The sequence below is a fragment of the Equus asinus genome, chromosome 5, assembly GCF_041296235.1.
Source record: "Equus asinus isolate D_3611 breed Donkey chromosome 5, EquAss-T2T_v2, whole genome shotgun sequence".
Lineage (NCBI taxonomy): Eukaryota > Metazoa > Chordata > Mammalia > Perissodactyla > Equidae > Equus > Equus asinus.
The window spans coordinates 23,774,185-23,800,046 of NC_091794.1; the positions used below are offsets into that span (position 1 = coordinate 23,774,185).

Consider the following 25,862-nt stretch of genomic DNA (forward strand, 5'->3'; position numbering starts at 1 on the left):
CTATATTGGGCTCAAGGAGACTAATTAAAGAAAAGGCATTGTAGCAGAAGACAGTAGCAAAAACCAAAACAAAAACCGACTAGGTGATGTTGCTTTGGTCAGCAAAATTATTGTTATTTTCCTAGTTTGTTGTTGTTCCAAGTCCACTCTATACCTAATAGTGCCTATCATGCTGCCAAATTGAAGTGTGAAGTAAGCATTTGTGGATAACAATGGATCTAAAATCTGTTTTACTGAGATAAAAAGCATATGTAACATAATACATTAAAATATGATTAAATGTCTCATTCAGTTTGTTAAAATGAGAAATTGTCCCTTAGGGGTATCACCCTCATATTGTGTGCAGATGGAGTTTTCTCTTGGCGACCATTCCCACAGGTCTGGGGAGGGGATGGCGTGGGAGTAGGGGAACCTCCACTTGAGAATTTCCTTCCCACCGTGACTTGGCTCAGCTCCAGCCTCTCCTTCAACTTGACACATGCCTTGTCCTTGTTAAAGGAGGCTCGTCATTTGCTTTCAGGCCTTTAAAAATATTTCTGGTCATTTTGAATTAATTTGTAAATCGTATACTATCCAAGAGGCAAGTGTTAGAAACCTAATAAATATTTAATTTATATATACATTTATTTCTTAAATAGATATTGATCAACACATTAAAATGGTAATATTTTTCCATTCAAGAATGGCCATAGCTTACTTGGCCATAAAAAGCTAAGGTTTTCTAGTTATAATACAGAGTATTATTTGGGTTTTTTGGTAAGGTAAACTTGTATACTTTAGAGGTATGATTTATATAATCTGTTTAGTTGTTAGGTGGTTTAATGCTTAGGGCGCATATTAAGGATTTCTTTTTTTCATCCAAAGCTAGTTCTCCCTTACTTACTGCTGAGGGGCTGGGAGGGAAGGAAGAGGGATACCAAACATGACTAATTGGTAGACCAATTGCATATATTTTTAAATTGTGAGTTTTTTTCCTCTAGTGATATAAAACTTGGTATAATACTTTACAAAGACATTTAATTTTTTATTTTCATATCAAAATCTCAAGGAACTTTATTGAGAGACCTTGTAGTTAGCTTGGGCCCAGAAGAAATTTAAGAAAATGTTATCCCGTATTAGCATTTTCTGCTCAACTTGAGGAGTAAATATTTTTTTGTGCTGTGGATTTTTGTGTTTTTTATGAACTGTTTAGGGAAGCTTTTCTGCTGTAACGGCTGAATCTAAGTTGCAGAGATTTAAGCCCTTCCTTATATTAATGTTCCACCTCATTAACTTCATTGTTACGGCTTTTACACTTCAGTGATTTAAACAAGATGATCTAAATGTAGTCCTGTTGTCCTCTCTTTCCCTCTGTCTCCCTTTTGAGGTCTAGATGATTATGTATTTAGTTTTCTGTTTTCATTTAGACTCTTGTTAATTCTATTAAGCACAAGATGATGATGAAGGGAAGCTATTGTATAACTAAATGTCTTCTGCTGCCACATCGCTGACAGATAAGGGAATGTGTTTGTAAAGATAAACTGGCCACTTCTTCAACTGGTGTTTTATCATTTTTACCTTCCATTGGTCTTCGGAGACTAGGAACTTGATAGCTATAAGACTCCATTCTATTGTGGAGTTCAGATCAGTGATTATATATGAGCTGTCACATCTATCCCATGGTATTTATAGCCCTGGAACCCAAATAAGGGAGAACTTTGCTTAAAAAGCAAGCTATGTTTGTCCTCAAAAACGTTTTCTAAGCATTTTCAAAAAAGTAGGAATTATGCAATGAATTGTCAGCAAAGTCACCTTTGCAAATATTTGCAACTACTTGCAAATAGTAGACCTATTTAGTCAGTAAGGGTTTTTTCTACATGATTGACTGCCAGATGTGAGTATGTCTTAGCACTATATACCCCACATGCAAGTTAGATGTCTTTGTTAAAAATGTAGAGAAAAAGAAATTAATGTAACTTGAATTCAGGGGGATGAAGCTGTCATGTTGTCAGACTTTTTGCTTTTTAAAAAATATTTAATTACTAAGATATATTAAATAATTTTATGAAGATTATATTTGACCTGTTTAAACTAAGCGGTGAATTCCATTTTACATTAGGTATTGACATGAGGTATTGATGCTTATTTCTAACCATTTCTTTTATTTTCTAGCTCACCAGCGACTGGAGCCAGCAACTCTGTCAGGGATTGTGGCATTTATCCTTAGTCTTTTATGTGGAGCTCTGAATTTAATTCGAGGCTTTCATGCCATAGAAAGTCTCCTGCAGGTAACTGTGCTGTTTTTGCAATTTCAGGTGACTGTGCCTATTGATTCTACTTGTTACACAGTTGATTTGAATTGATTTGGGTATCAGTACAACTTACAGTGCATGCTGAGATTCTGTGTTCTTTATACCTGCCCTAGTCTCCCCTTCCGCTAAAAGCACTGGTTTCTAGTGGGCTTCTTTGACCCAATTAGCTCATATTTATTATCTGTTCTGCAGGAGGCACTGTTTATAGGTACTCTTGGGACGCCAAGATATGTGTGACATGGGCACTGCAGTCTCAGGGCCTAGAGTTGAATTGGGGAAGCAAAGAAGTCCTCGAATAATAGCCAAGTGCACAGAGTTTGGAAGAGGAGCAGTCGGCATGAGTCAGGATAGGAGAGGAGGCTTAGTGGAGGAGGGTAAGCTGGGCCCGGAAGGATCTGAGTGGACACAGAGAGTGGAAGAAAGAAGGGAGCATTCATGGGCAGGTGTTTGTGCCACCTCTGGGTATTCCAACTTACCTGCTCTTTTCCTTTTTTGGTGGTGGCTACCTGTGAAACCACTGATTATTTCATGTATTGCCGACTATTTTGTTTTCCAGTGGAGACCTTCCAGAGACTGTGGCTTATCAGAATATACTAACTTTTCCTCTTATTCTTTTTGTAAACTTTTTGAAACTTCCTTTCTTAAAGTTTAGCATATTTCAAACTGCACAGCTTTCCTTTCCCTTGTTTCTACTTACTTTCTCAGAAGATTTTTTGACACTTCCACATTGTAAATTAGTTATTTTTGTTGCTGTTCAGCATTAAGCTCAGAATACCATTTGCAAAAATCTGCTCAACACACCTTCTATTCTGTTTTTTTTTGGCAAGATTAGCCCTGAGCTAACATCTGCTGCCAATCCTCCTCTTTTTGCTGAGGAGGACTGGCCCTGAGCTCACATCTGTGCCCATCCTCCTCTACTTTATATGCAGGAATGCCTACCACAGCATGGCTTGCCAATGCGTGCCATGTCCGCACCCAGGATCTGAACCGGCGAACCCCGGACCGCCAAAGGGGAACGTGTGCACTAAACTGCTGCACCACCGGGCCGGCCCCTCTATTCTGTTTTAAAATTACTGTAGTTTGGGGAACATGCAGAGAGCACCATTCTGAATATCCTCTGAATGTCCTCAGCTGTTTGAAGCCCAGAGCAGAAGGCATCACAGGTTCCATGCAGCTGAGCTGTCCCTCGAGGGAGTGGGGGGTTTCTCGTGACTCCCCAGTTCTTCCTCCAAACATCCTGGGCCCTCAGGTAAAGCCCCTCTTCCCTTTCAGACACAGGACAGCTGGCTATTGTCCCTTGGTATTCTTGCCCCTGTTCCCTAGCCAGGTTAGCTTTATTCCATCATGAGTTCAATTTTGAGCCAGTTAGACAACCCGGCCAAAAAGAAACAAAGGCAATGTGGAGACTGCTGCCTGAAAAAAGCTAATAAATAAGATACTTTATTTTTTTTTTAACTTGATGTAGTGGAAAGAACAGTAGTGTAGGTGTGTGAAGAGTTGATTTTTGTTTGTGTAAGAGAGAGAGAGAGGATTGGCTGTAGCTCAGCTGCTGATTAGCTCTATGACCTTGAATAGCTCACCTTAGTTTCTGCTCCTCAGTTTCATTCCTTATAAAATGAAGGAGAAGGGTGGGTTTGATGAGTATTTCTGAAAGTATAGGACACATTTACCACCGGTTACACAATAGATGACTTTAGGTGGTAGACAGGTACACATTTTTAATTTTAAGAATTATGTATTTAATGTATATTAATGTGTAGAATCTATGTTTGGTAAAGGATACTAGTTTCTATTAACGGTAGAGATATAAAATTTCCCTTTTAAAATAAACTTTAATAAAAACTCAACTTTATGAAATTTGTTACATTAATAATGGTATAATTAGTATTTAGAGTTGGCAAAAATTGTGAAGGTGGTACTCTAAGGTTAAAATTCTATGGTTAAATTCTCTGGTTGTTTCAAATTAGCAAATTAATAAACAAGGTGGGAGAGATGGACTGGATAGAGAAAAGCTTTTATACCACAGAGTCTTAGCATCCCTGACTCAGAAGACAGCCCATAAATTGTGAAACCTGGGGCTTAGACCACATTGCTTTTAAGATAAAACTCAGACAAGACTGTCGTACCTCACAAAACCTGTTAAAGGAAATAATTTCTTTCAGGCACTCAGATATCTTATCATATGCTATCCTATCCTGTCCTCTTCCTGCACTGCTTCCCTTTTCCCTCCTCTGATTCACAACTTCAAAACTAAAGAAAGTAGTATAAACTACAGCTTTTCATGCTTTTGAGCTGCTACACCTCGCTAATGCCTGCCTTGATTCCTAAGTGTTTCATGTTCTCCCTCTGCCTCGTTGCATTTGAGGTCTTTTAGGTTTCAGAAAAACAATAATCTTACTAAACTAATTACCGCTATGTGTAACTAACTGATAGCTCTGATTCTCAGCCTATTTACATCTTAAAAAGACAACGTTACAGAACAATCTCTCTCATGAACATAGATGCAGAAATCCTCAACAAAATATTAGCAAATTGAATCCAACACTGTATAAAAAGAGTTATACATCACAACCAAATGGGATTTATTCCAGGTATGCAAAGCTGGTTCAACATTTGAAAATCAATTAGTGTAATCCATTACACAAGAGTCTAAAGAAGAAAAATCATATCATATCAGCAGATGCAGAAAAAGCATTTGACAAAATCCAATACCCATTCATGATAAAACTCACAGAAAACTAGGAGTAAAGGGGAACTTCCTCCGCTTGATAAAGAACAGAAACCCTACAGCTGACATCATACCGGATGAGAAACTATGCTTTCTCCTTAAGAGTGGGAACAAGGTAAGGATGTCTCTCCTCTCACCACTCCTATTCAACATCATACCTGAAGACTTAGTTTTAATGCACTAAAACAAGAAAAGAAAAAAAAGAGTGTACAGATTGGGAAGGAAGAAATACAACTGTCTTTATTCACAGATGACATGATTTTCTATGTAGAAAATCTCAAAGAATGAACAAACTCCTGGAAGTAATAAGTGATTATAACAAGGTCACAGGACCCAAAGTTAATACACAAAAGTCACTTGCTTTCCTATATATCAGCAAGGAACAATTGAAATTTGAAATTAAAATCACAATGCTATTTATATTGGTACCCCTAAAAATGAAGCACTTAAGAATAAATCTAACAATATATATATAAGATCTCTATGAGAAAAACTATAAAACTCTGATAAAAGAAATCAAAGAAGATCTAAATAAATAGATATTCCATGTTCATGGATAGGAAGACTCAATTATTGTAAAGATTTTGGTTCTTCCCTACTTGATCTGTGGATTCAACACAATCCTAATCAAAATCTCAGCAAGTTATTTTGTGGATACTGACAAAGTGATTCTAAAGTTTATATGGAAAGGCAAAAGACCCAGAATAGCCAGCACAATTCAGAAGAAAAAAGAAGAAAATCAGAGGACTGAAAGTACCCAACTTCCACTTACTGTTAAGCTACAATAATTAAGACAGTGTGGCATTGGAAAAAGAATAGAGAGATCAGTGGAACAGAATAGAGAGCCCAGAAATATACCCACGCAAATATAATCAATTGATCTTTGAAAAAGGAGCAAAAACAATTCAGTGGAGAAAGGATTTCTTTCTAACAAATGGTGCTGGAACAGCTGGACATCCACATGCAAAAAAATGAATTTAGACACAGATCTTACACCTTTCACAAAAAAGTTAACTCAAAGGGTCACAGGCCTAAATGTAAAACACAAAACTATAAAACTTATAAAAGGTAACCAGAGAAAACCTAGGTGACCTTGGGTTTGATGATGAATTTTTGGTACAACACCAAAATCGTGATCTATGAAAGAAAAAATTGGTAAATTGGACTTAATTTAAAAACTTCTGTTCTTTGAAGGACATGTTAAGAGAATGAAAAGGTAAGCCAGAGACTAGGGGAAAAATATTTGCAAAAACAGTTCTGACAAAGGGCTTGTATCTAAAACATACAAAGAACTCTTAAAACTCAAGAAAGCAAACAACCCAGTTAAAAAATGGGCAAAAGAACTGAACAAACACCTCACTGAAGTAGATATGCAGGTGGCAAATAAGCATACGAAAAGATGCTAAGCATCATATGTCATTAAGGAATTGCAAATTAAAACAACAAGATACCGCTAAACATCTGTAAAATGACAAAATCCAAAAAACTGACAATACCAAATGCTGATGAGGATGTGGAGCAATAGGAACTCTCATTCATTGTTTATGGGTATGCAAAATGATAACAGTCACTTTGGAAGACAGTTTAGCTGTTTCTCACAAAAAACATAGCCTTACCATGTGATCTAGCAATCATGTTCCTAGGTATATTTATCCAAATGAGTAGAAAACTTAGGTCCACACAGAAACCTGCATGTGAATGTCTGTATCAGCTTTATTCATAATTTTGGAAAATTGGAAGCAGCAAAGATGTCTTTCAAAAGGTGAATGGATAAACAAACTGACAATCCATGCAATGGATTATTATTCAGTAATAAAAAGAAAGAAGCCATCAAACCACAAAACGACACGACTAAACCTTAAATGCATATTGCTTAATGAAAGAAGCCAGCCTGAAAAAACTACATACTCTGTGTTTCCAACTATATGACATTCTGGAAAAGGCAAAACTATGGAGACAGTAAGTAAAAGGATTAGAGCTTGCAGGGGGTTAGGGGGAGGAAGGGATAAATAGTTGGAGCATGAGATTTTTAGGACAGTGTAACTGCTCCGTAACTGTAATGGTGGATACATGTCATTATACATTTGTCGAAACCCGTAGAATGTACAACACAAAGAGTGAACCCTAACATAAACTATGGACTTTAGTTAATAATCATGTGTCACTCTGGGTTCATCAGTGTAAAAAATGTACCACATTAATGCAAGATGTTAGTAATAGAGGAAACTGTGGACCGAGGAAAGAGCGGTTATACGGGAACTCTCTGTACTATCTGTTTAATTTTCCGTAAACCTGAAACTGCTCTGAAGATAAAAGTCTGTTAATTAAAAAAAAAAAAAAAACACCACACACCAGCATTAAGACAAAGACGGGAAAGGGAGGCATGTTCTCTGGGCTTGGATGTTCTTTTGATAGGTGTGGCTCCACTTAGCAGTTAAAGTACAGCCTGTCGCACCCAGCCTGCCCTTAGGAAACGGTGGATCAGGCCTTCTCTTCTCGTGCAGGGGCTTAGTCTTCCCCTTCACACAGGTTGGCGTGGACCTCAGAGCCCCAGCCAGTATAGAGCATGGGTTTGGGAATTCGATTCATGTTTCAAGGTCGGATGTACAATTTTGTGCCCTCTGAGAACAGTGGCCTTTTTGAGAAAGCCAGTGAGAGACGGACAGACCAGGTCTTCTGACCTTGCTCCCACCATTCCCTCTCAGCTCAGCCCCAACTACCCCCGCCAAAGATGGCTTGGAAAAATAACAATATATTTTAGTTACATAAACTTGCTTAAAGAAACTCTGGAAAGATAAGAAGGAAATAAACGTGGTAGGAACTGGACAGATGGGAAGCAGAGTGGGAATGAGACTCTTCACAATGTATATCTCTTTGCATATTATCTTTACTCTTTGAACCATTTGAATATATTATTCAGATTTTAAATAATAAAAGTGAATAGTTATTAGCACCTGTTATGTAAGCAGAAAAAAAAAGACAACTTTTGTTAACCCAACTTAATAGATTTTCAAGTAACAAAAGTTTTAGGCAGAGCAAAGTAAATATTTCTGTGGGGGCGTAAGCGGAACCTGAACATGTTCCCCAGGTTTTTCTAGCTTCTTCCTGCCTCTATCTTAGAGTCCACGGTTTCCCTAGAAGCTTCAAAGTTTTTTGTTTGTTTTAAGCAATTCCTTTAAACTGCGGTGGTAGGGTGTGGAAGAGGCATGGGGTAAATTATGAATAGGGAAAAAGTTAGAGTGGTCTTTTTTATTAGTAGAGCATTTATAATTTGGGGACTCTCTGGATAGTTGTATCTTTAAAGATGTGTCTTTATGTTGATATGGAGTCCTTTCTTTTTCACAGTTGTCCTAGAGTAAATTTATTCCAACAATATTTCTTTGTCACTTGATCCAGAAAACTAAATTAGTCCATGTGGGATTCTTAGCTATCTGGAAACTAGGGGAACCTGGTTATGTTGTTCCCTTACCATTGTTCTAAATCTTTGTTCTGCGATAACCACCTGACGTTTTCCGCATATACTCATCAGTAGTTGAGGTTCCTAAAACAGTGATGCTCAGAGAGAGGAGCAAGGGGACAACAGAGTACAGAGTTGGGGGCAGTGTAGTCCATAGGTAGTTTGTCACCCATTGGTACCTTTAAAAGATTTTCCAGCAGATTCTGATTCCCTCACCTAAATGAGAATCACTGTTTTGGGAAATTTACTGGACCAAAAATAGAGATTCATGTTGTTCCAGTCATTGGGGATTTTACATCTTTGTAGAGAAAAATGTTCTGGTAAGTGACCAGTGCTTGGAAATATTTTTCTTTGTTTTGTTATGAGGAGAAATGCGGAGCACTATGCAGTGTTGGACGTATCTGCCTTCTAAGGACTCCATGTCCTAGAAGATGGAATGGACGATAAGCAAAGGAGAAAATTAAATGTCAGAATGCAGAGGGGCACTGTGATAAACTAGAGTTTTAAGCCGGGTAGGTTTAGGGGTGCACACTAGGTTAATTTCAACAAGTGCATTCTTTATAGCCCGGATTAACCTGAAAGAAAATATATACAAAATTGGTGACCTGAGGTCTTTCGCTTTTAATTTCCCCTCATTAGGGTCTATTTTGTCATTGTCTTTGACTTGTATTGGGTAAAAGTCCTTTTTATTCTCACTAAAGCCATTGAATTTAAGATATACTCTTAGCCTTCTCTCTGGTTCATCGTTGTATTTTGTGTTAGGAATAATCTCTAGAGTTGCTGTAGACAATATTTGGTCAGTAAAAGTAGATCTTTTTGAAGTGGTCTGTTATGTAGATTTGAGTGCAAATTCCAGGACATGGGACTTAAACCTTTATCTATTTTGAAGTTATTTGTAGTGGTGTTATTCAGATCATGGTGGTGATAGAGGAGGTGTAAAGGCCGTACCCAGATTAAGTGGCCTCCACCTTTCTCTAAAACTTGATTTAAGAGCAAAGGATTTATTTGGGGATCGTATTTTTAGATCTAGCTGAAAATATGTAGTGTATTTCCTGAGTGTGAGCAATATATCGATATTAAAGTTTACTTTTTTAAGGCTGTGAATTCTAAATACTCTTTTTGAATGCTAAAAATGATTCCCACATTTATCTTTTAGTATGTAATTTGATGCCTGAGGCACTTTTAAATTTGAAAACCCACATGAATCAACATTCCTGTATACTATTAATGTTGTTTGAAGATTCAGCACAAGTTTGTTTCTCCTAGATTAAAAAGCTGCCTCTTAGAGTGATATTGAGGGATTCATTAAAATATATAGCACCGAAGTTTTTCTTTGGTGTCTAAGTTCAGACTGGGGAGGTTTAGGATGAGTATAGTTTTTTTTAAGTTGATAAATTTGATTTGGTGTTCACAGTAATGTGTAAATTAGATGATTTTCACTCATTTCCCAACTTTGTTCTGAGTTTAGAGATGTTAGTAAGTTTATTGTCAGTTGGCACCTCATGAATGCATAAGCTTTTATCACATTGGGTTTACATTGCCTGTGTTCCTTTAAGGATCAGCCTTGAAACAATGGTATTAATTAGGCTGATGCCAACCTAGAAATAATTTGCATGTGGTGCAGTAGAAAAAAATTGAGTATTCTGAGATAGCAGTAGATATGCTGGCCTGGAAGTCAAGATACCTGGTTCCCATCTGCCAGTAACTAACTTTGTGACCTTGGATGGGTTACTTTACCTTCTTGAATCTTATTTTCCTATTATGCAAGGTGAAGGTTTTAGACTACATAGTTCAAAGACCACTTCAGTAGTAATGTTCTAAGCCTCTCTGATTCTAAAACTGTTTATGGTGGCCACTACAAAGCAGAAGTCATCAACTTGCTTTTATTCCTTGAGTTCTTTGTTTTCCATCGATTTGTTAATACCTTTTAAAGAAATTAGATACCTGTTAAACTCAGTGGAAGTATTTGTTTAATGGCATGATATCTTTGCTAAGATGCAAGGCTTGCTTTCTTTCAAAAGAAAAGTGTTTTTCCTGATTCTGTGCTCATTGTTAACGAATTGGGGAAAAATCTATAAGGAAAAAAAAAATCATCCCCAAATTTTCTTTGTTTTATATATATATATATACATGCACATATATCTTGTATACATATCCATTATATAATTTTGTGTCCTTTTTCCACTTAAGATTAAAAAGTATTTCCCAATTATTACGACCATTTTTAATAGTATCATCTTATTATATTGTGTGGCTATTTTATGGAGCCTCTGTTTACCTCTTCATCTTTGCCTTTAAAAAAACATATTCTTGGGCTGGCCTGGTGGCATAGTGGTTAAGTTCATGCACTCCACTTTGGCTGCCCCAGCTTGCAGGTTCAGGTCCTGGGTGCAGACCTGCACACCGCTCATCAAGCCATGCTGTGGCAGCGTCCCACATACAATAATGCAGGAAGATTGTCACAGATATTAGCTCAGGGATGATCTTCCTCATGCAAAAAGAGGAAGATTGGCGATAGATGTTAGCTCAGGGACATTCTTTCTCACCAAAATATATATATTTTTTTATTTCCCTTTATTTGTTAGTTTTCAAAGCAGTATGTTGGTATCTTAGCATCCCCCAGAGGTGAATGTGAGGTTTTTAAAATTTTTATTTGTACTCCTTACCTCTGCCCGCACATGCCTCCATCTTTGCCTCTGTCTTCCCTCCTGCTCCCACTTCTTTCCCCTCTGTGAACCTCTGCCTCACCTGCCCCCAACCTCTAGCTATTTCTTCACCTACATTTCATCTGCTTTCTCTCCACTGGCTCTTTTTTCTCAGCCCATAAACATGCTGTAGGCTGCCAATCTTTAAAAAAACAAACAGAAAACCCAAAATACCTCTTGGTGTATGTTCTCTTCTAATTTTTTGAAAGAGTAGACTATATTTTGTTGTCCCCACTCTCTTACCTCTCCTCTCAGTCTACTGCGATCTCTTTTTTGCCCTCATAATTCTTTCAAACACTGACCAGTAAGCTCACCAGTATCCTGATTACCAAATATTGCAGCCACTCTTGAGACCTTGTCCTATGTGCTCTCTCTGCCTCCTCTCACATACTGTTCAATCTTCCTTTTAAAAATAATTCATTGTTTAGTTTCAAAAATAATGTTTATTTTAGAAAATTTAAAAGTAAATAAATCACTATTAATAGTTTGATGTGTTAGATTATTCTTCTTGGCATTCTCTCATCCCTTCATTTCCATGAAACAATTTTCTCCTGTTATATTTTTTTTCCTTTCTCTTGCTGTTCCTCAGTTTATTTGGTAAACTTTCTTCCTCCACCTGTCCTTTAAATAGTGGTGTTCTCCAGTGTTCTGTCCTTGGCTTTATATTCTTCTAACTATATCTTCTTCTTTGATATTTTTATAATGGCCTTTTTAAAGTAAAGTTAATGCATGTGCATATACATACCTCCACATATTTGCATACACACAATAAAAAGGGTACATGTTAAATTTCAAAGCCTGTAATTTTCACAATAAGTAATTTCTTGCCATTTTTCCTCTGCCGAATCAACCCCTGGTGTATGCTTCTAGAGAGATTATGTGCATATCCTGGTACATGTATTTTATATATTATGTAATTATTATTTTAAAATTATTTCTATTTACTCTTCATACCGATTTGCATCTTTTTCTACCTAACAGTATGTAGGAGATCATTTCATATCAGGATATAGACATCTATTACATTCTTTTTAGTGGATGCATAGCATTTTTTCATTTGTATCTTTTCCCCCCACTGCACAACATTTTATTTTGAAAGAATTCAAACTTATAAAAAGGTTTAAAGAACAGAACAATTAACATTGACCTGTATACCTACCTAGCTACCTCTCTTTCTTCCTTTCTCTATTTCCTTTTTTTGCTGAATCATTTGAAAGTAACATTATGGGTATCCTGACAGTTTGTTCCAAAAATATTAGATATGTATGTCTTAAGGACTGAGACATTCTCCTACATAATCACAATACCTTTATTACGCCAAAGAAATTTAAGATCAGTGCAGTATTATCTAACATAAAATCTATATTTGGATTTCCATAATTGACCCCAAATATCCTTTATAGTGCTTTTTTTCTCTCTCCATTCTAGGAGCCAGTCAAGAATTAAGACTTGCAGTTGGTTTCTTTCATTTAACTGCTATTGAAATAGATAACTACTAAGCTAGATCTCTAGGTCAAACTCTTTCCTGAAGCTGACTTAAATATCTACTAAATATAATTATTTGGATGTCCCACTAGCAGCTCCAAAATAACATGTCCAAAATGAACTCAAGTTTTCCTGCTCTCAAATCTACTTTTCCTTCAATACTCCCAGTTTAATGAATGGTGTCATTCAAATGTCACCTAAACAACAAACCTTCGAGTCATCTTAGTCTCTTCCCTTGTTGAGACTGCACGTGCTTTGCCTGGAATTCTCTTCCCACCCTGTCTGCCTTGTCAGTTCATCCATCAATACCCAGAATAAGCTTTACTTCCTCTGGCAAACCTTGCCTGACCCTTTTTAATCCAGGCAGTGTTAGATATGTCTCCAGTAGGCTCCCTTAGTACCCTGTACACACACCTCTCTTGTCAGCTGTCACTTTGGGTGGGAACTGTTGGTTTATGCATCTGCTTTCTTGAGTAGAGCCTGTGCTCCCTGAGTTAGTGTGGACTTAATTGGTTCTGTCCTGGATCTAGTAACACTGTACCTGTCCCATAAGTGCTTAATAAATATTTATTGAATGGAAGCGTGTGTTTATCAATAATCTTCTCTTTAGCAAGGAGAAATAAAAGTTTTTCAAGCTCAACTCAATTTAGCATGCACTTGTTGAATTCCTACTATGTGTACAGTTTCTTGCAAGTAGTAAGATTTATTTTCTGTCTTGAAGAAAGGTTAGGGTCTAATTGAGAAGATAAGGCCAGTAGCCTAGAGGTTTAAGCAATCCTGAAAGCTAATCTAATCATCCGATGAATGATGTAGACAGTAACCTCAGGGAGAGGGAAGTTAATGAATGTTTTTAGTTCTTACTGTGTGCCAGTTATTGTTCTATGTGTTTGCAAATGTTATTTAACCTCTACAACTTTGATTTTTCAAAAAGGAAATTGAAGTTAAATAAATAATCTAAGATCGTACAGCTAGTAGTAAAGTTTGAACCCAGATTTGACTCCAAAAACACGCTCTTAAGTGTTCCAAAGGCCATTAAGAGAGTTATAAAGTGATAGTGTAGAGGAAAAATAATATCCAATTGTAGGACAATAATTAAATCATGGTATATCCCCACAATGAAAGGTTACATATTCGTTACAAATCACGTGGTTAAGGAGTATTTAGTATCTTGAGAAAGTGTTTATAATATGAAGTACTGAAAGACAGTATATAAAAGTATGATTCCACTTTTTAAACATACATATACTTTTGTACATAAAAGGTTTGAAGGAAATACATGACATGGTTAGCAGTAATTCTCCCATAGTTGTGGCATTATAGACTGTATGAATTTCTCCTTTGTAAAAATCCGGTTTCCAAATTCTCTGCAATGAACATGAACTTTTATAATCAGAAAGAAGATCATTCAAAAAATAAAGGACTAAAGAAGAAAATAATCAATCAGAACTTATTTAAAGTCTTAGAATTGTTAAAAGAGGAAAGGTTTCGTGTTGACCTTCTCTGCCTCTCGGGTGGAACTGACCTAAGCATCTCAGACAGATTAATGTTTCCTATTTCAAGATCATCTCACTAGGATAAGCCACTCTTCCTCTGCCTTGCAGTCAGTTCTGTTGCCCAATAGCAAGTGGAAAAGGAATTTTCTCTTTATATTGTTTCATGAAGACATGGTCATGAGAGACACTTCCATGTCTTATGGAAGTTTTCATTGTATAAAGATATTTTCTCTGAAATAAGGGATGAATTTAATGCTCCTGCTTGGAAGAAAGAAATTTAATGCTCCTGTCTGGTCTTTATGTTCTACTTCATAAAAACATTGAAGGAAGTGATAAATGTGGATCTTTAAGGGGAATCAAAAAGGAATAGGAAAATACGGATTGTTACATGTCTCCATTAGTTTTCTTTTAAAAGAAATGCTCTATGCATTATCTGTCTGTTTTTCCTCTGGGTGGCTATTTTTCTAGCATAGCGTGTATGACTAACTTTTCTCATTGGGATTTAGCACACTCTAGTGGACAGTAGCTTTTCAGTTTTTTTAAAAAATCATGTCAAATTACTTTATTGGACAATTCCGTGATGTGCTTACTAGATAGTAAAGTTTGTCAATATTTATTTGAGTCAAATAGTGACCTAGTGAGCAGGACTACCTTTATAGGCCACTGGGGTGTTGTGCATTTTTGTATGGTTTCTTTAGTATAGAGAAGAGAGGCTTTTTACATTATATAGAAACTTTTTCCCATTGGCTTTCGTCTTCTCTTGGGTAAAATGAAATTGATTGGGAGGCCAAGACATGGAGGAGCTCTGGTAGTCTTTCTCTACCTTACACTCCTTGGTTCTTATGATATATTTTATGTTTCCATTTTAGGACTTTTGAGAATTTTAGTATTCTACTTTGTGAAAAATTTGACCGTTTGTGCATAAACGTTGTTGTGTCCTATCACTATGGATTGTTTCTTGAGGTGGGCTTCCACCAGAAAAAAAGTAATTTTTATTTTGTTTTTGCAGAGTGATGGTGAGGATTTTAATTACATTGTTGCATTTTTCCTCGGAACTGCAGCCTGCCTTTATCAGGTAGGTTCTCTTCCATCTTTTAAGAAACACTTTTCCATTATTATTATTGAGGTTATCAATTCTAATAATTGCTTGGGTACTTTAAATAAATAAAAATAGTGTCTGGGTCCTTTGCCTCCCTTTTCATTGGAGACTCTCTTAGCTTCGTGATGTAGATCTGCATTTTGAGTGGGTATAGATCCCAGCGAACTCAGCGTTCGCCCCATCCTGTGCTGGGCGTCAGTGGCAGTATGTCATCTGCCTGTGGCAGTAAAGGCTACTCCTAGATTTCCTGGTGACTGATTATTCAGCTTCCAGGCTCTGCTTATACTCCAGGCTGAGGATTTTGTACTTTGGGGAAAGTCTTTGAATAGGAAACAGAAAAAGCAGGATTTTAGGATATTTAATGTAGCTGTGATGCCTAGGATGCATTGTCAGAGCAGAGAGATCAGAAGCAAGGAAATTAGTTGGGAGGTGATTACATTACTTCAGGCAGAGGGTAATGAAAGCATAAACCATGGCAATGATAGGAATAGAAAACAAAAGGAGAGACTCTCCGAGAGTCTGCTGAGAAGGAAGACTCTAGGACTTGGAGACAGAATAGATATGAGACTCAAGACTCGAAGGAGGAGGTTTTGCACCTGGGTGATAGGGAGATGGGTACTTGCATTTCCAGGACCAGAGGAGGCACAGATTCCTAGGGAAGGGAAAGGTAACCATGCCAGTTAGCCAAACTCATGAATGTCTTGGCTAAAACACATTAGAGCAAGCAAGCTCTTTTGACCTAACTTTTATAAGTCACACATTTCTCTGGTTTGCATAGAAAAAACGTTCGAAAGATTCACGCCTGCAAATAAAAGGCTACCTAAAACTCAGTAGAAGACTTTAGGGAAATACTTTGAATATGTGCATTTGACTCTTATGTAAAGACATATAAGAAATTTTAGTTTCACTGGCCCCATTTTTTAGAATCCCCTAATTTTTCTTAATCATTTATGTTATTTCCAGAAATTTTTTGTCAGATTTGATAGATTTAATTATAATATTTTATGAAATGTGAAAACTTGTATTTTTTAATGTCACAAGTGATTTGCTTTGTGAGGTATTCTTGTGTAGATTTTCTACTTTAATTTCTACAGTCCTGTCATAGAGAGGATATAATCTCCTTTTTGAAAATGAGAAATCCAAGGCAGTTTCAGCACTAGCAGGGGATCACACAGCCAGTAAGGGGTGGTGTCAGGACTTAACCCTGAGTCTTCTGATTTTAAATATCATGTTCTTTCCACTATATCATGCTGTCTCTATATTTGTATAATTTTTATAATGCTATAAAATTATAATTTTATAACTTTTATGTGCATTTTAACAATGTGAGGTAAACATTAACTTTAAAATAATTTCGTGAACAATTATGCTTATAAAATATGCTTTTGGTTGTTTTGTCTTAATGAAATAATTTTAAATGCTAATAACAATAGCAAAATGTATTGAGCTTACTGTGTGTGAAGCCCTTTACATTCCTTGTACTGTTACATCCTCACAGAAAGCCCCACACGAATCCTGTTATCTTGATACGCTGTTTTTCACTGAGGCCTAGACAGTTCTTATAGCCAGTCTGACTTGAACGCAGGTCTGTGTGACTCCAGAACCAGTGCTCTTGCCTACAGATACACACTTCTGTTACATTCAACAGCTGAAAAGAGTTCTAAGAGTTGCCTTACGGTGGAGCGTCACTCAGGTGTTCTTTTACTTGAGAGAAGTAAACAAATTCATGCTTTAAAAAAGGAAAGCAAGAAACCAGTTTCCTTCATATTGACAGGCATGAAACTGCATACTTTCCAAATATGCTGAGCAGAGTGATAACAATGCTGTTTGTTTCTGCAGTAAAACTTTGATGATTACATTTTACCATATAACATGCTCTGTCTCCAGTTGTCAGGATATTTTCTAATCCCTTTTACATCAGACCTCAAAGGCCACTACTACATGGTTTGTTGCCTGTTTCTCCAGGCTGTGAGTGCTAATGGAAGCACAGAGCTCAGCCAGAGAAGGGTAATCTTGATATGGAACATTTCAAATAGGAAATCAAAGGATCTGTGAAGAAACTCAAGACTGTTCCTTTTCCTTCAACATTTTATTTTGAAAACTTACAGAAAAGTTGAAAGACTAGTATACCTAGAGTCACCAACACTTGCTTTATCTTACTCCCTGTGTGTGCATATAGTCTGTGTGTTAGCCTATAAAGTAAGTTGCAGACAAATATGTATGTGTAAAGTTGTTTTTCTTATTAAATTTATAATTTTTAGATGATTATAGATTCACATGGAGTTGTAAGAAAGACCCTATATAACCCTCACCTGGTCCCCCCCCAAAGGTACCATCTTGCAAAACTGTAATACAGTATCACAACCAGAATATTGATGTTGATGCAGTCAAGATATAGAACATTCCTATCACCACAGAGACCCCTTGTGTTGCCCTTTTATAGCCACATCCACTTCCCTCCTGTCCCTTACTCTCTGGCAACCACTAATGTGTTCTGCCTTTCTATAATTTTCTCATTTTATGTATGTTATATAAATATAACCTTATAGTATGTAACCTTTTGTGATCAGCACTTTTTTACTCAGCATGATTATCTGGAGATACATCCAAGTTGTTGCATACATCAATGGATTTGTTCCTTTTTATTGCTGAATAGTATTCCATGGTATGGATGTACCGCAGTTTGTTTAATCATTCACCTTTTGAAGAACATGTGAGTTTTTTTCAGTGTTTGGCTGTTAGAAATAAAGCTGTTTAAACATTCATGAACAGGTTTTTGTGTGAACACAAGTCCTTATTTCTCTGAGATAAATGCCCAGGACTGCAGTTGCTAGGTCATATGGTAGTTGCATGCTTAGTTTTGTTGAGAGTAGCATAGTAGTTTTGTTGTAGAGTAGCATACCATTTTACACTCCCACTAGCATTGTGTGAATGATCCAGTTTCTCTGCACCTTCTCCAGCATTTGGTGTTATCACTATTTTTCATTTTAGCCATTCAGATAGGTGTTTCCTGATACCTCACTGTGGTTTTAATTTTTGTTTCCCTAGTGGCTAATGATGTCAAACTTCGGTTTGTGTGCTTGTCATCTATGTATCCTCTTGGGTGAAATGTCTGTTCATGTCTTTTGCCTATCTTCTAACTGGATTGTTTTTTTACTGTCAAGTTTGAGAGTTCTTTGTATGTTCTAGACATTAGTCCTTTGTCAGATAAGTAGTTTGCAAATAGTCTCCAAGTCTGTAGCTGGCCTTTTCATTCTTTTAACTGGGTCTCTTGCAAAATAGTTTTTAATTTTGATAACGTTCATTTTAGCAGTTTTTCCTTTTATGGATCATGTTTGTGGTATCAAGTCTAAGAACTCTTTGCCTACCCCCAGATCCTGAAGATTTTCTCTTATGTCTTTTTCTAAAAGTTTTATAGTTTTGTGTTTTACATTTAAGTTCATGATCCATTTTGAGGTAAGTTTTGTGTAAGATTGTATAAGATGTGAGACTTAGATTAGATTGAGGGGTTTTGAGTGTGTGTGTGTGTGTGCCAATGAATGGATGGCGAGTTGCTTCAGCACCTTTTGTTGAAAAGGCTATTTTTTTCTCCACTGAATCGCTTTTGCATCTTTTGTCAAAAATCAATTGGGCATATTTGTGTGAGTATATTTCTGGGTTTTATATTCTGTTCCATTGATCTGTGTGTCCATCCCTCTGCCAGTCCCACATAGTTTTGATTACTGTGTCTATATATTATGTCTGAAGCTGAATTTTCTTAATAGTTATAGGGTTATTCAAATTATCTGTTTTATAACGGGTGAATTATGGTAGTTTGTGTTTTATAAGAAAGTGGTCCATTTCAGCTGTTACCAAATTTATGTGTGTGGAATTGGTGGTAGTATTAACTTACTGTCCTATTGATGTCTGTAGGATCTGTAGCGATAGTCTCTGTTTTATTCCTCATATTGGTAATTTGTATCTTCTCTCTTTTTCTTTGTCAGTCTTACTTAATTTCCTTGATCTTTTCAAAGAAACTGCTCTTTGTGGTTTTTTCCCCCTGTTTTCTACTTTATTGATTTCTGTCCTTTTTTTATTTTCTTCCTCATGCTTACTTTGCTTTGGGTTTATTTGGCTCTTCTTTCCCTAGGTTCTTGAGATGGGAGCTTAGATGACTCGTTTCAAAATGTTCTCTTTTGTAATGTATACATTTAGTGTTATAAATTTTCCTCTTAGCACTTTGTTAACTGTGACCTATAGATTTTGATATGTTGTATTTTCATTTTCATTTAATTCAGTGTATTTAAAAGTTTTTTTCCTTGTGACTTCCTCTTTGACCTATGGATTATTTAGAATTGTGTTTCTTAGTTTCCAAGTGTTTGGAGATTTTCCAGTTTTCTTCCATTATTGATTTCTAGTTTGAGTCCATTGTGGTTGGAAAACACACTCTGTGTGATTTAATTCTTTTAAATTTGTTGATGTTTGTTCTATGGCCCAGAATACAGTCTATCTTGGGTGTATGTTCCAAGGGTACATGAACGGAATGTGTATTCTACTGTTATTGAGTCAGTGTTCTGTAAATGTTGATTAGGTCCTATCAGTTGATGGTGGTGTTGAGTTTTTCTGTATTCTTGGTGATTTTCTGTCTAGTTGTTCTATCAGTTGTTGAGAGAGGAATATTGAAGTTTTAAGCTATAATTGTGGGTTTGTATATTTATCGTTTCAGTTCTGTCAGTTTTTGCTTCACATATTTTGCAACTCTGTTATTTGGTTCGTACACATTTAGAATTGCTGTGTCTTCTGGATGGATTGATCCGTTTATCAGTCTATAATATCCCTGTCTATCCCTGATTATTTTCTTTGATTTTTTTTTTAAGTGAGGAAGATTGGCTCTGAGCTAACATCTGTTGCCAGTCTTCCTCTGTTTTGTATGTGGGACAGCATGGCTTGATGAGCAATGTGTAGGTCCACACCAGGGATCCAAACTCATGAACCCTGGGCCACCAAAGCAGAGTGTGTAAACTTAATCAGTACTCCATCGGGCCAGCCCCTCTTAAATATTTTTATATTTATGTGACATTGATATAGCCTCTCCTGCTTTCTTTTGGTTAATGTTTGTATGATATATCCTTTTCCTTACTTTTACTTTCAATTTGCCTATATCATTTGAAGTGAGTTTGTGGTAGACAACATAGAGTTGATTTGTTTTTTAATCCACTCTGCCAATCTCTGTCTTTTAGTTGTTGTATTTAAACCATTTACATTTAATGTAGTTATTGATATGTTAGGGCTTAAGTCTGCCATCTTATTTTTTGTTTTGCATTTTTATGTTTTCTTTTTCTTCCTGTGGTTTACTTAAACATTTTTTAGAACTCCATTTTGATTTATCTGTAATGTTTTTGTATCTCTTTGTATAGCTTTTTAAATGGTTGCTCTAGATATTACATTATACATACTTATCGCAGTTTTCTGGTATTGTCATTTTGCCAGTTCAAATGAAGCATAGAAACTGCACCTTCCTTTATGTGCCTTTGATTTCCTCTGTTTATAATATAATTGTCTTAAATATTTCCTCTACATATACTTAAAACCACATCAGACAATGTTACAATTTTTACTTCGGCCATCAAACATAATTTAGAAAACTCAGGAGAAGGAGAACCTATTATATTTACCTGTGTTTTTGCTGGCTGTGTTCTTTTTGCTTTCTCAATGCACCAAGGTTCCTTCTTTATTGTTTCCTTTCTGTTTAGAGAATTCCCTTTAGCCATTCTTTTAGGGTATATCTGTAGGCAACAAATTCTGTTAGTCTTCTTTCACCTGAGAATGTCTCTATTTTCCCTCCTACTAGTTACAAAGGGAAAAATAGTAATTTCACAGTGGAGAAACCTGTCAGACACCACTTTACCAAGAGATCAAAGTTAACATCACCAGTAATAGGACATATTACACATCACCTTCTGTGGTAGTCTTGCCAAAATTGCATATTCTCACTTCAATCTTGAGAAAACATCAGACAAACAAATTTAAGGGACATTCTACAAAATAACTGAGCAATACTCTTTAAGACTGTCAAGGTCGTGAAAAACAAAGACAGACTTGAGGAGCTGTTACAAATTTGAGGAGACGTGACAACTAAATGCAATATGGAATCCTAGATTGGATTCTGGACCGGAAAAAGGGCCCTAGTGGGACAACAGGCAAAATTTGAATAAAGTCTGTAGATTAGTTAACAGTATTGTTTCAATGTTAATTTTCTGGTTTGATGACTATACTATGGTTGGCATGAGGATGACATTATGGGGAGCAGGGTGAAGGGTATACAGGAACTCTGCTATTTTTGCAGCTTTTCTCTAAATCTAAAATTGTTTCAAAGGAAAAAGTTTTCTTCGACTTTTTTTGCACAATGCAAATCAGATAAAATAAGTGCCTCCAATTCCTTTTGCTTGGATGGCAGTCTTCCTTTTAAGTAAGCAAAGTCCTAATTTGTATAAGAACTAACTACATTTAACAGGACATTTCCGCATTCTTTCTTCCTTGTCACAAACACCCTAATGTCCTTCCTATTCTGAAGTCTGGATTTGCAGAGAGCACACAGAGACCTGTGCTTCTTTCTTAAGACATTGTAATCACATGTAATTTCTATATTTACCAGATTGTGAATTTTAGATACCTTCTGGAAACCATTTATTCAGCAAATTTGTATTGAGCACTTAGGTGCCAGGCACTGTTCTGGGCACATGAGATAAATGAATGAACAAGACAGTGAAAAATCTTCCCTCTCATGAAGCTTAGATTCTATTGGAAGAATACAGATGACAAACAAACATTTTTGAAGTATGTTTATAGTACGTTGTGGAGAAAAATGAAGCAGGAAGAGGTGAATGCCAGGATTTTTTGGGGGGAGTACTTTCTTTACTATCTCTTCTAAAATAGTACTCACTGCCTTCTGTTTTCTTTTTCTGTTTCATCTTTTATCTTTTTCAAGATATAACTATTTGGTATTATATATATAAAATTTTTATAATCGTTCTCCCTCCACTAGAATGTAATGTGAACAAGGGCTTTCTTTTTTTATTTAAAACTAAAGAACATTGCCTGATTTGTAGCAGGCCCTCAATAAATATCTGTTTAATGAATTCTCCCTCAAATGTTCCCTCAGATCCTCTGCCTAGCTTAGTTCCTTGCACTTAATGGGGGATCAGTAAATATTTGTTGACTTCATTAGTATTCGGATTCAGGTTATGTAAGAGTCTGTTTTACTAAATGGCTTGCTTGAGCTTTTTGTACTTTTCTGGGATGGGAATGAGAGATGGAACCCCCTCATACCTTGAGAATGCTTCTTAGTTGCTGGTCATCTTGAGGAATTTGTCCAGCCTGTTTGTAAGAGGGTCATCCAATTGTACGTCCATTTTAAATATGATACAAAATGCTTTTTCTTTTAAAAAATGAAAAACATTAAAGGAAAAATCTATTTCCCTTTCAAACTGTAGAGTTTTCATAGCTGAATATCTTGAAGATGTTATGTTATCTGTAGATTAAAAATCCCCTTATTCCACTCTCATATTTTAGTCTATGGCCTGTTACAATTTTATAGTAGAAGCCTGTTTCTTTTCTTGTATCCCTAATCATCTTTCATTTTATATTTTGAACAGTGTTATCTACTTGTCTACTACACCGGCTGGCGGAACGTCAAATCTTTTTTGACTTTTGGCTTAATCTGTCTATGCAACATGTATCTCTATGAACTGCGCAACCTCTGGCAGCTTTTCTTTCACGTGACTGTGGGAGCATTTGTTACTCTACAGATCTGGCTAAGGCAAGCCCAGGGCAAGGCTCCTGATTATGATGTTTGACACCATCCTTCAGACGTATTGCCTTGGCTTCCAGGGGAAAAAGGAGGGAGCATATCTTAACTGCCACTGTGATAAAGAAACTGTTCACCACAAATGAGAAGCTCTGCTTTCTTTCTCTCCAACTGTCCTTTTTGTTTTAAGTCAGCATGGCATGCTTGGAAGCATGCAATACCTGCTTGGCAAACTCCTCTCAGAAGAGTGTTGGCCATTAGATTGTTATTCAGAGTCGGAGAAGACGACTTCTCTCTGCGGGACCCTGACAGTGGAGGAAGTCAGATGCCATTGGAAGACTCGGCCCCCAGGCCTGAATCCTTCTGAAGAGTTGAATCAAAAATAGGTGTGGTACTTGTTCTGAGGACCAAGCAGGAGCTTTACAACCTGGATTTGCCTTTGTGAGGCATTAGTATAGACCAAATAAAAAGATGCTGCAGTAAATTGGAAAGTTTATGTTTAAAACAAGTGACTTGCTAAATATCAGATTATTTGCATATTTATGGTACCTTGAGTTTATGAAGTCCAGGATGGTGTAGGATTGGTTCTTTTTCCTTTTTTACTTTTACTTGAATCTTAACTCTGGAAATCATCTGACATAGGAGAAGGCTGTGGTAAGCTCATCTCTGGAACATCACAAGTGTTGAAAATATGTTGACATGTGTTTCCTATTTAGACCATGCTTGTAGTTTCTTTTGAAATCACTTCTTAAAAATACCATTCGTTAGATTGTATCCATCATTTCCCAAACTTCAATCACTTGAATAGTAAATATACTATTATTTACTTATTTATCTTTTAAATTTTAAAATATTTGTAAAAGAAACTAATCTCTACTCCAAATGGAAAACCAGCATCAGTTTGCCATAAATAAAAGGTAACTACAAAATAAATAAAATTACAGCAAAATGTTATTAAGTTCTAGCTGGATGCTAATGCCTGCCAGGGCTCCGAATCCAGGAGGCCTGCTGTTTTCTCTGTCGCAGTGAGACAGACGCTGCCCAGCACCAAAATGGGGCTCACTCTGTAGAATTAAAGCAGAAGGATAAGAGAAACTCGTGAAGGGAATGACACTCACTCTGGTTCAGCAGTATTTAATTCCACCTGTGTACCACCTAAAAGCATCTTATGTGCCACCAGGGGTCTGGTCCTGCCCTGTGGGAACACGGAACTGGGCTCAGAAAATCCAAGGTGACTTTCCTGCCAGTGGCTGTTACTATTTTATGGCTTTGAGGAGTTAAGCACCTAGTATCTTAGAGAACTTACTTGGTTTTTGATAACATTATAAAGATTGTTCAAGCAGTTATGAATTAATAATATAGGAAGCACAGTTTGAGTCCATTAGCAAAATCTAAAACTCTCCTGCTTTTTGAAATTATCTTCATGAGTGATTTTCTTTTGTTTTCTAACGAAAAAAATTCCAAACAAGGAATTCATAAGGTATTAAAAGATGATATCTGGAAAAACAGTGGGCGCATTACTTATAATTCATGTTGCTGGACCTTTTTAGTAAGTAGAAGGAATAGTCCAGGGGGTGAAGTCACTGAACTACCTTGTGCCGGAGCCAGTATACGTAGGTGTGTCTACAGCCGTACAACGGTGCTTAACCAGGAGCCTTGTGCTCCAGTCTCCTTTCAGGAGAACGAGGCAAAAGGAAGACAATAAGCTTATGATATCAGGGATTTGTTTAAAACGAGAAACTCCAGTTAAATTTTCTGCCTCTAACAAAACTGCACAGAAATTATGTATTATCTGAGAGATACCCTAAGGTATCACAGGACCCTAAATCATCAAAATAAAATTGATTTATGTTTGGCATTTTGTTTCCGAGCCGGGAAAGTGAAGTGGTTCAATTTAGAAAGGTTTTGCTAAACTGGTAGTTAAAACAGTAAGAGTTTTCTTGTAAGTAGTCAATTAACCAGGAGGTTGGAGCATTCTGGTTAATTGTGACTTTGCTATATATTGATATTTTATAGCTCTTTTACCAGTTGGCTCTCCTTATCATTGAATTATTGAGTTAAAATGTTTGGTAGTTGGATCTATTCAGCAGGACACTTGAAAACTCACCAGCTGTCTTTAAAAGCTTGTTTTTTGTTTTTGTTTTGTTTTTTCACCAGCTGTTTTGGAGAAAGGGATGTTTACATCTTAATGTAAAAAATGAAAACAGGTATAAATAATGTCTTATGTATAGAAATGCTTTCTTTCATTATTTGGTGCCTGCAATTTCTGAGTATTTATATAACTTCCCTGCCTCTATCATGTTGTTGCCAAAGAAACTATGAATTTGGAACGAAAAATTTTTGCCCTGAGTGTAAAGAAGTCCTTCAGCTCTTGAGAGAAAATCCCTCAGGCCTCTAATGTGTGTGGCGTTTATACCGCACTTTTACCTCCAGGAGCAAGTCTGCCTTCAGCTAATCATGACTTGTAGTGTGGGAGTGGTGACTGTCCTCCTGCTGTGAAGGAGGGAACTCAGGCAATCAGATCATAATGACTCACCCCAGGGGCCACGGAGCAAAGCACACACATCTTCCAATCTCTTAGTCCTGGGCTCCTCCACTAGAGTGGAAACCTAAAGATAACTAAGATTATATTCAGGGAGTCTGTCTGCCCTTGGTAAGATCAAGGAATTGGGGACTTCTTAAAATAATGAGCTCAGGCCTGCTATTGTCAAATTTAGGTGTATATTGTCTTAAGGTAATTTTGAAATACTGGTTTTTGTAAGGTGTGCTATGAGAGCAAAGATACTCTCTTTTATATCCTAAAAGTAATTGCCATATT

At 36.5% G+C, this 25,862-nt stretch overlaps 1 protein-coding gene across 3 annotated transcripts in view; it reads left to right on the forward strand.

Moving 5' to 3' along the window:
- Positions 1 to 24,838, forward strand: part of SEC22A (SEC22 homolog A, vesicle trafficking protein) — a 64,816-nt gene extending 39,978 nt beyond the window's left edge. For 2 of the 3 annotated variants that reach the window (XM_014829576.3, XM_044771476.2), the window contains exons 5-7: positions 2,152 to 2,267; positions 15,169 to 15,234; positions 22,893 to 24,838. In XM_014829576.3, coding sequence (XP_014685062.1) covers positions 2,152 to 2,267; positions 15,169 to 15,234; positions 22,893 to 23,093 — 383 coding nt within the window. In that variant the 3' untranslated portion in view covers positions 23,094 to 24,838. The remainder of the gene's footprint in view (positions 1 to 2,151; positions 2,268 to 15,168; positions 15,235 to 22,892) is intronic. The other variant, XM_044771477.2, reaches the window with a different exon arrangement.
- The last annotated feature ends 1,024 nt before the right edge of the window (positions 24,839 to 25,862 follow it).